This window comes from Aulostomus chinensis, chromosome 20, assembly GCF_037954235.1.
Source record: "Aulostomus chinensis isolate RoL2024-O1b breed Wild chromosome 20, RoL_Achi_v1.0, whole genome shotgun sequence".
Classification (NCBI taxonomy): domain Eukaryota; kingdom Metazoa; phylum Chordata; class Actinopteri; order Syngnathiformes; family Aulostomidae; genus Aulostomus; species Aulostomus chinensis.
Genome location: NC_141339.1, coordinates 18,036,187 through 18,046,176, shown reverse-complemented (window position 1 = coordinate 18,046,176; position 9,990 = coordinate 18,036,187). Strand labels below are relative to the sequence as shown.

The following is a 9,990-nucleotide window of genomic DNA, read 5'->3' as shown; positions in this document are numbered from 1 at the left end:
TGGAGCACCCCTCAGCAACCAAGTTCCGCAACCATGTCATGGAAGGGGAATGGGACAAGGTCAGTCTTAGGTTACCGTGGATACATGATAGCGATCATTTTTTGATTTAACATGGAGGCGATGCTCTCCCAAGTGAAGAAAAAGACATGCACTGATATCTTTGCAGACTAAGATCATCTCTCTTGACACACAAACAAACGTACATTCATTGTTCTGTGGAGTTGTTTTTGAATATTTTTACATATTAAATCAGTGTGACACACATTGCCAACTAATTAATACCAATGGGGATCTGCATTTGAAATGAAAACGTTCTCTGACAAACAGGACTCGGCAGAAAAGTAATAAAGAGACGCAAAAGTCATTTGATTGATGGAAAGAAAATTTATCAGCAGCTATTCTGAGAATCGATAGATCTTTTCAGTCTTGTTTTCCAGCAGATAATGTGAAAAATTTGCGAGTTTCAGACTTTGGGCTGTTGGATTGGCTAAAGACACAATTGGAACTTTGAAAATTGTGAATTAAAAAAAAATTCTTTATATCATTGTCAAAATGGGTCATCATAAAAATAACCAGATGAATCAGTGATGGACATAATAGTTCATATTTAGCTTTTATAGAACACAGTCTCAGTGCAAACAAGTCAACAGTTACCTGATAATAGTCAAGCAAAAAATATGTCATGTATCCATTAGAACAATTCATCAACTCACACTTAATTGTAAATATACTTGAATATGACACACGTTTTCTCAGATAACTGATCTGTCACTCAATCCTGTTTCATATGTACTAGCATATGCATGTTATTGTAATAAAAGATCAGAAGGAATGTTTATCACAAGTAGAGAAGAGAATTATTACAAGATTACGGCTTCATAATGAGCCTGTGACAGGACTGCAGGCTGGGAAATTAACACCAGCCTCCAGCCAAATGGTAGTAAATTTTTGGATGCAGCAAGTTTTTACTCTCCTCCACCAGGCATTAGTCAAAGTCTCCTGTTTTTGATCCCATAACTGTCAGAGGAGTTAAAGTGCCCTGTGTTCCTTGACAGCCGATGTGTACCAACAAATACGATCACATCTCCTCCGTTATTAATCTAAACAAGAAAGTGACTTTCAGATCTGTATTAAGGCTCATGTGATTAATTCTTTTTCCCGTGCAAGCGTGAAAACTGCTGCGCTAACCATTTCTATCTCTCTGTCTCTCCCCTCCATCACCCTCTCTTTGTTTTGGTCCAGGCTGAGAATGATCTCAATGAGCTGAGAGCACTGATGCATTCACCCAATGCTATTGTGGTAAGCTCCCTTTGCCCAAACCTGAACTGGGCTGAATGACAGCCAGGAGGCACAACTGGAGGTTCTAGACTGGTACCACTTTATAATGCAGGGCTGCAGGTTCTGGTTGTGAAAACAGCTGAAATGTTCCGGATTCAACCCTCTGAAAGTGTTGCAGAAAAAAACCTATGTTACATCAGCTTCAGGGAGCAAGTCTTCTATGAACTAGTTTGAAGGGAAAGTAGCTTCAGTGTTGTTGGTAACACAAAATGACACCCCCCTTTCAGCTTGTCAATGGATCAGTTACGAAAATGAGAGAATATTTTAAACTTTTTGTAAAATTAGGTATCATATTTTCCTGTATGACCATCTCGCCCTTTTTTTTTCAATTCATGTTATTATTATTTTTCTACATGTTCAAAATATAAATTTCAATCCAGTCCAGTTCATGGGATTTTCATGAGGATATGCCTGAAAGATTATTCCTCCATCTGGAATTTAACTGTTGCTAATTAATTCAGACGTTATTGTGGGATTATAATTTGTCCTGCTTGATTAATTGAATCACAGTTGTGACTTCAGCCTGTGAATTTATATAACTACAACAAACTTAATTTTATTTTTATTACTACTGCACAAATGTAGAAAAAAAGCCGTATTTTTTTTATTGCTATTTATTACAATAATGATGAATTGAATTTATGACAATCTTTCTGAGTAACCAAAGCTGGTTTATATGATTATTGAAGAGCAAAAGAAAGTAAATTTATTTAATGAAGTAAAACATTATCTGAAATTTGAACTGCTGCGCGAACTCTCTCTTTGATAACTATGTTAGTAGGCTCATTTTTATAATTTGTTTATGTTGCAAATATTGTAAAAAATAATCCCAACACGACTATACCTTATCATGCAGCACTCGTTATCCTCAGCGTACACCAGAAATCTCTGACATCCATAAAGGAATCTGAATTTTTATAAAAAACATTCTCTTTTCTGGGAATTTGAACTCTGCAGTTAGAATGATAATGTACATACATTTGTACTAACTTAGTACAAAATCTGTATAATGTCTAGATTTGTACAATATGATTTTATATTCTGAATGTTTTTGCACGCCGCTCAGGCTAATTACCCCCAGCCAACATGCTAATTAGCAGACAAGATGAGCTCCAAAAATGCTCCCCTGTGCCCCGGTCAAGTGAAGTCAGTTAAGCTGCCATTACCGGCTGGTTACTGAGAAAATGGTTGTTATTCTTGATTTTTATCTGTATCCACATTGTAGGGTAGCCATTTTAGGTCTTGCTTTGTAGCAGGTTAGCCCTGATTGTGTTGTTCCTGTCAACAGTTTACTTTCAGGATATCCCCATTACAGCTTTCAGATGCTTTTTGGAACACTTGGTTATGTTTTGTTCGCGTTTGTTTTTTGTACTTAAATCTATGTGGCTTAGGTCACACTATGCTTGGGTCTGTTTCAGGATTGTGGCTCATGCAGCAAACCTGAGAACAGACAGACACTCTTAAAACCATAAATGTCCACGTTGACTAGCAGAAGTGGCTGGTTAACACTCAACTACAATCCGCAGTATAAGCAGAGTGGACCGCTGATGTTAATATTACCATTGCTACATGTCTGAGGTACATTTATAAATATACAGAAATAATGAAAATTCACAGGCTTGTGATATTAAAGGGATCATTGTGATGACATCGGTTTCATTTTTAATAAGATCATCAACAGACAGTCATGCTAGATTTTGTTGGCTGGTGTTATCTTGAGCTACAGTGTCTTTCTCTTCTACTCCTTTTATTTTTAGAATTTTGAATGTGTTCCTCATACTCTCTGTCTTCTCTCCCCCTCAGCGCATGAAGTTCTTGCTGCTGCAGCAGAAGTACCTTGAGTATCTAGAGGATGGCAAAGTCCTGGAGGCTCTGCAGGTGCTCCGAGGAGAACTGACGCCACTCAAGTACAACACAGACCGCATCCATGTCCTCAGCGGGTTGGTACCAGCCTAACAAGGCATCTTTCACTGACTATACTACAACTTTGGGAGAAGGGGTAACAGTGACAATAATTGCACTTCCTGTCAAAAGCAACTTTCTGGATTTACCTCTGATGAAGTTTTTATATTCATAAACTTAGTTAAGGGCTGTAACACTTTCACACTGTTGTGAATCATATCGTACCAGCTGAGTAAAATGTACCTGGATGCACCATACCAGTCAACAACAATTATGGAGATGCGTATCACGAATGTCTGTATGCCAGCATTGCTCTTATTTATATTTATTTTTAAGTGAACGCCTGTCTGCTCTCTCTGATACAGAGAGATGCTCTGATCTGCAGATAATTCCTCATCTACATCGCTCATCCCCCAAACCCCACTGACATTTCACAGGAGGGGGTGTGACACCTTCTCAGTCCGTGTGTGATGTCACCCACTTTGAACTAGCTACCGAGCTACTGAGTATTTCGTCAAAATGCGGTGTTAATTAAACCATGATATAATTTGTGTATCTTCCCAACATTTTGGATTAACCCCAAAACTGAACAGCTTCTTCTTTTGCTCTTGCTTCACCCCTCACTCTGAATATCTAGTGTTTTTTAAGGACTAACATCCGGACGGACGGGTACAAACATAACCTCCTTTTGGAGCTAATTAGTTGTGTTTACTACTTAGCACTACCCATAAGCCTTTCCTGTCTTTATGGTCTATCACTTAAGTGACTGGATTTATCGATCTGTCACTGGGTCAGTCAGCCAGCTGCGTCCAAATGGGCCCTTGACACTGCCAGCTCATTTCCCTAACAATACCTCCGTCCACACAGTATTTTGAGCCATTGTCGGCTGCGCGCTGGTGTTTAATTTCTTCGCCAGATATTATCTGTGACCCTCGTCATCATCTCCCATGAAAGCAGTCGCAATTTTGTAACTCTCATTTGCTTCTCCTTCATGTCTGCCTGACATATCATTAATCTTTTTTAGTTTAGTCATCATCCTGCCATCTCTGTCACGGTTCCCTCTCAGCATTTTTGTCATTTAGTTTGAGCTTTGTGCTTCTGTCATTCCTCAGGTACCTCATGTGTAGCCATGCTGAGGATCTGAGAGCCAAGGCAGAGTGGGAGGGCAAAGGCACTGCCTCCCGCTGCCGACTGCTGGACAAATTACAGAGTGAGGACATGTGTCCAGAGATGGACTCTGTAGAGCTGCCTGACTACAGGACTGCTGAAGTTATAATGCAGGATGACTTTCTAAAGTTGCCCTTGTATCTTTGCAGCGTACCTGCCCCCCTCTGTGATGCTGCCCCCGCGGCGGCTGCAGACGCTGCTGCGGCAAGCAGTGGAGCTGCAGAGGGACCGCTGCCTCTATCACATCAAACTAGACAATAACCTGGACTCGGTCTCTTTGCTCCTCGATCATGTCTGCAGCAGGTCTGTACTGCCTAGCTAGCATGTTCCTCAAGACCCTCAGAACGTAATGGTATGAAGGCACATGTATTTGTGCTGCCAAAACTTGTCTTTGTGGATTATGTGGCTTTGTTACCTGCTCTGTTTTCCTTTCTTGGTGATGTGTAAGTTTGAATCTTTTCACTGTCCCTGTATGCCACAGGAAGCAGTTCCCTTGTTATACCCAGCAGATTCTCACAGAGCACTGTAACGAGGTGTGGTTCTGCAAGTTCTCTAACGATGGCACCAAACTAGCCACTGGCTCCAAAGACACTACCGTCATAATTTGGCAAGTGGACCCGGTGAGTTTGAAGAAATCTTACCTGAACGCATGCCAGATTTTTAAATCTGTATAATAAAATCCACAACTAAATTGCCCCCTGCAGGAATGTAAGTGGTTGGGACTTTTATGTGTTCTTTTGCAGGCTTGTTTGTCATTGCTGTTTTAATTTCAAATTGTGTTGATAACCAGCCATATCTAAACAGCAAGAAATTATGACATCTTTTAACAATGTATTTTAATGCCAACCTGTTGCTTGTTTGCTTTTTAGTTTGTTTCTATAGTTGGATTAGTCTGGAATCTGTTGATTTTTCCAATTTTAACTTCTTACCAACCAGTTTAAATTGGTTTGGCTCTTAAATACTGGTAGCATCCCTTCTAAAGAGAGCCTTCCAGACAGTGTATAATGTGTTTTTTTAATTATCTCCATGGTGGATTTGTATAGGAAAGCCACCAGCTGAAGCTGCTGCGAACTCTGGAGGGTCATGCGTACGGCGTTTCCTACTTAGCCTGGAGTCCCGATGACACCTATCTGATTGCCTGTGGACCTGATGACTGCTCTGAGCTCTGGCTCTGGAATGTTCAGGTGCCAATTATACTCAGATTCACACTATCTTTTTAAGCTTTACATAATCCTGTACTTATGATACCTCTTTACAACAGTGCTTTCATGTGTCAGTCCCTGTACATGATATTGAAAAGAGCTTGAAAAGCTCAGACAGGGCTGTCAGAGACTTAACATGTCCGATTCAAGTTCAGTAAACAAGTGGCTCCATGGGAGCAAAAGCGTCCTTTAACCCCACTATAGATATTCTATAGCCTGTGTACTCAGTGACCTCTCCTCTTCTCCCTCCCACTTCCTACTTAATGTTTCTTGTCTCCCATCCCCCACCTCTCCCTCCTTTCTTCCCCTTCTCTATCTGTAAATCCTCTCCTTGACCAGACGGGGGAGCTGCGGACCAAAATGTCCCAATCCCATGAAGACAGTCTGACCAGTGTGGCCTGGAATCCTGATGGCAAGCGCTTTGTGACTGGAGGACAGAGGGGACAGTTCTATCAATGTGTATGTGGATGGAGGATTTTTAAATTGTCTGATGCTGTGTGTCTGTGTAGGCAGAAACACCTCATCTGCCTTCGTGTGTTTTCAGGATCTGGACGGCAACCTGTTGGACTCCTGGGAGGGCGTGAGAGTGCAGTGCTTGTGGTGCCTCAGTGACGGCAGGACAGTGCTGGCCTCAGACACTCACCAACGTATACGGGGATACAACTTTGAGGACCTTACGGACAGAAACATGTATGTATCTGGCTTCTCACTGCTCAAAATAACATGAATGTAAAAATTCCCAATTTGTCATGAATAATTTTAGCTTTATGAGTATTAATATTTCAAGTTCCAGGCAGTCATGGTGGAGTTCATCTTCTCTGCTACTGGACACATTTAACTTGTGGGAATAAACAAAAGAAGCTACAGTTTAACTTTTCCAGTACAGTAAATCATGCAGGACTCCACAGAGATTGACATTTTGAATTTTGTCTGTGCTGTCAATATCCATTTACATGTATTGTATTTACCGTGCATTATAAAGAACAGCCACTAGTTGTGCTTTGTTTGAATGTCCCTTACAGAGTTCAGGAGGACCACCCTATCATGTCTTTTACTGTTTCAAAGAACGGAAGATTAGCTTTGTTAAATGTAGCAACTCAGGTGAGTCTTTCCGCTGTTTGGAAACAAGTATTATCACTTATCTATTAAAAATGATCTGGGATGTAATTGATTATCTTTTCCCCAATAACTCCCTTTATTTATTTTTTTTGTAGGGAGTGCACTTGTGGGACCTACAGGACCGGGTACTGGTCAGAAAGTACCAAGGTGTGACACAGGGATTCTACACCATCCACTCCTGCTTTGGGGGACACAATGAAGACTTCATTGCCAGTGGCAGCGAAGGTAAAGTCAATGAAGCCTGCACAGCAAAACTTTGTAGACATATAAAGCCACGATTAGGCCTCTCTTACCTTTCTAATAGATAACAACATTTTCAATTGTCATTCTCTGGATCTCCTGGCAGACTGGAATCTTTCCATGCTTCCCATTTGTTTGTTTTAAAAGAAGCGCTTGCAGGATCCTCTTTTACTCATATATTCTCCTCTGCGTGTGTCTTCATGTTGCACAGATCATAAAGTGTACATTTGGCACCGGCGTGGTGAACTGCCCATCGCAGAGCTAACTGGCCATACACGCACCGTTAACTGTGTGAGCTGGAACCCGGCTATCCCAGGACTCATGGCATCCGCCTCAGACGATGGCACAGTGCGTGTCTGGGGTCCTGCACCCTTTCTCGAATCGCAAGAGGCGGATGGACTCACTGGTAATATCCTCTTGTCAGACAGGCTGCTTTACCATTTTTCTGTGAACAGAACTTAACTGATGCTTAGCATTGGGCACATGAGTTTGATATCTTAAAGGCTGTCATGGAATTTATCATGTGAAGTTTTACATTTCTACAGCTTTAGATTATTTATATCACATTCATATCATTACTAATACATCAGTTGAATTAATTGGTTAATAATTTGCTCCATAAAACAACTGAAAATAATGAAAAAAAGTTTCCTGCTGATTTGATGTTCTCAAATTATCTCGTCTGCTTGAAAAATACTGTAAAATACTAAACCATGTTGAATGTGCCATTATGTAAGACAGACGTATTCAACAATCTTCAAAGTGGTTATCTGTAACTTTGAAGTAACTCATTTAGTTTCTCCAAAAAATGGATGAAATGAATTCTTTTATCTTAACTTTCTATCAGTGGGTGTTAAAAATGAAAGGAAAGGAAGGGAGGAAAACAAAAAAACTGCATGGACGTACAGTTATGCTCTTAAGTGAATGTACTGAACTATGAATGAATTGCACAATGAATGAAAGAGCTCATCAACAAAAAGCAACCATTGCTGTTTAACTGTCAACTGCCTACACAATTCATCCCTGAATCTTTACGGCTGTATTTGGTGACCATCTGAGATGTCCTGTAGTTACAGTGGATGATATTTTTTAGCTCTAGTGCTTCATGTTCTCTGACTGTTTTCTACGTTTACCGACTATTTGTTTTCTTCTCTCCTCAGAGAACTGCAGTAACATGGACAGTTGATGGTCACTGATGGAGCAGATGACATTTCTCTTGAACAACAATCCGAGAGTCCTACAGTCAAAATAAAATCTAAACGGGCAAATAAAATCTAACACCAACCTTAAAGCGAGAGTCAAGAAAAACCAACACAAACCACCGAGACAAAAGAGAAAACAAAAGTGAGAAAAAAATCATCTCCTGACTGGCCTAGACAAAATGGTGGAGGTGATGACGGACAATTTCAGGTCCTCATCCAAAACCTGATCCTGACCCAGAGGCCTGGAAAACCAGACATTGCCCAGCGGGACTTGACCGCTATCCACTGGGAGCTGTAACGGCTGTTTGTTCTCCTCCTCCAACTGACCCTTCTTCCCCCCACCTTGCTGCATGGCCGCAGCCGTGCCAGGTCCTCTTTTAAGAGTTTCCCGGGAAACCCACCTCCACCTTGAGCCCGGAGCACATCAAATCCCCGTGACGCCTGCAGACAGACACAGCAGACCAGCCGTCTATTCACTGGACTACATCTGTCTGCTGTTTGTCTCTCACGTCCCTGTATAATGTCTCCATGGACAAGGATGGGGTGTTGTTGGGGGAGGATGGTGCATAGGGGGATATAGCAACTCTTGTATGTATGTTTTCCTCTTCCCCTTTTCTCTTGCTATATTCTTCGCATTCAATCTGTTGGACAAAAGCTGAAAATCCACCGTGAACCCCGACCAGCTGACACAGAACACAAAAAAAATGGCTATGCTAAATGTTGGATTTTTTTTATGATAGTCATAGCATTGTTCTCATTTAAGAGTTGAATCTTAGCTGAAGTAGTGCCCGTGGAAAGCTTTAGCGTGAAGATTCCACTTTCTGTTTCTCAGCATTAGGAAAATGAACTTTTTGTTCCTTAATTAAACGTCTAACAAGGACAGTTGCTGTAATGTTTCCAACTGACGGCTCCCCGACCCCTCTGTTGAGCTAGCTACCGCACAACTCCATTACATCTGCCTGAACGGAGGGCAGAGAGCATCACAGGTCACATATCAACCATGAGGGGGGTCAGACATTGTTGGTGAGGTGGGGTTTCGCGCCCCCCCCCCCCCCCCAACCCCTCTCTGTCAGGACATACACTTTCTCAAAAGACATGCTTTGAGATGCGAAAGTGCAACTTACTGCACTCTGGTGACTGCTGTCTCTCCTCTCTGTGTGCGAGTGAGAGCGAATATGCATGCACACAATTGTGTGAGTTGACATTTGTGGGTTTGGGTTCGATTGGCGTGTGTTTTTGTATGTGTGTTCAATTCAGACCAGCAGAAAATTCTAGCCCCTCCACCCCCCACCCCTCACCCCAACTCCCTCTCAATGCCCCTAATCCCATAGTAAAATCACGAAGAGGATTTTAAACCAAGTTATCCAAAGCCCCACCGGGACCTCTTATCTGTGGAACAAAGAATACTTTAGAGCCGTTTTGTAAAAGGAAAAACTTTTTTTTAATCTGGGGCTTTAATTTTTACAGTAGTTCTTTTCTCCTTAACAATGGCACTGAGTTATTGAGATTGAATCAATTTTGTGGGGAAAATAAAAGTTTGATTAAGGCGTGTTTCAAAAAGCTGTCAAGTGTTGTGTTCTTAGAAAAGATCCATTTCATAGGAGACTAAAGCCCAGCGCGCACCTGATATTAAGATCCGTCCAGAGTGATCCGATCACAAGTGGAGTTGTGAACACACTCAGTGTGTCTTGGCAACTGGTCACTGAGACCACATTCGGGGGTAGCCTTGGCCATGTGGCTACAGTCTATTAACACAAGTCTGTCCTGGGCCACCACCTCTCATCAGCTGATGTCTTTTTGTTTTCACGGACACACACACA

At 41.6% G+C, this 9,990-nt stretch overlaps 1 protein-coding gene across 1 annotated transcript in view; it reads left to right on the top strand.

Annotated features, from left to right (window-relative positions):
- The window catches only part of LOC147243100 (WD repeat-containing protein 26), a 13,623-nt gene extending 4,145 nt beyond the window's left edge, over window positions 1-9,478 (top strand). Inside the window, exons 2-14 of the mRNA XM_086189300.1 lie at window positions 1-59; window positions 1,243-1,299; window positions 3,142-3,278; window positions 4,353-4,450; window positions 4,557-4,710; window positions 4,889-5,027; window positions 5,451-5,591; window positions 5,949-6,068; window positions 6,154-6,299; window positions 6,632-6,710; window positions 6,824-6,953; window positions 7,180-7,374; window positions 8,129-9,478. The exon at window positions 1-59 is cut by the window's left edge and continues 41 nt beyond it. Coding sequence (XP_086045426.1) covers window positions 1-59; window positions 1,243-1,299; window positions 3,142-3,278; window positions 4,353-4,450; window positions 4,557-4,710; window positions 4,889-5,027; window positions 5,451-5,591; window positions 5,949-6,068; window positions 6,154-6,299; window positions 6,632-6,710; window positions 6,824-6,953; window positions 7,180-7,374; window positions 8,129-8,154 — 1,481 coding nt within the window. The 3' untranslated portion in view covers window positions 8,155-9,478. The remainder of the gene's footprint in view (window positions 60-1,242; window positions 1,300-3,141; window positions 3,279-4,352; window positions 4,451-4,556; window positions 4,711-4,888; window positions 5,028-5,450; window positions 5,592-5,948; window positions 6,069-6,153; window positions 6,300-6,631; window positions 6,711-6,823; window positions 6,954-7,179; window positions 7,375-8,128) is intronic.
- Window positions 9,479-9,990: the final 512 nt, after the last annotated feature.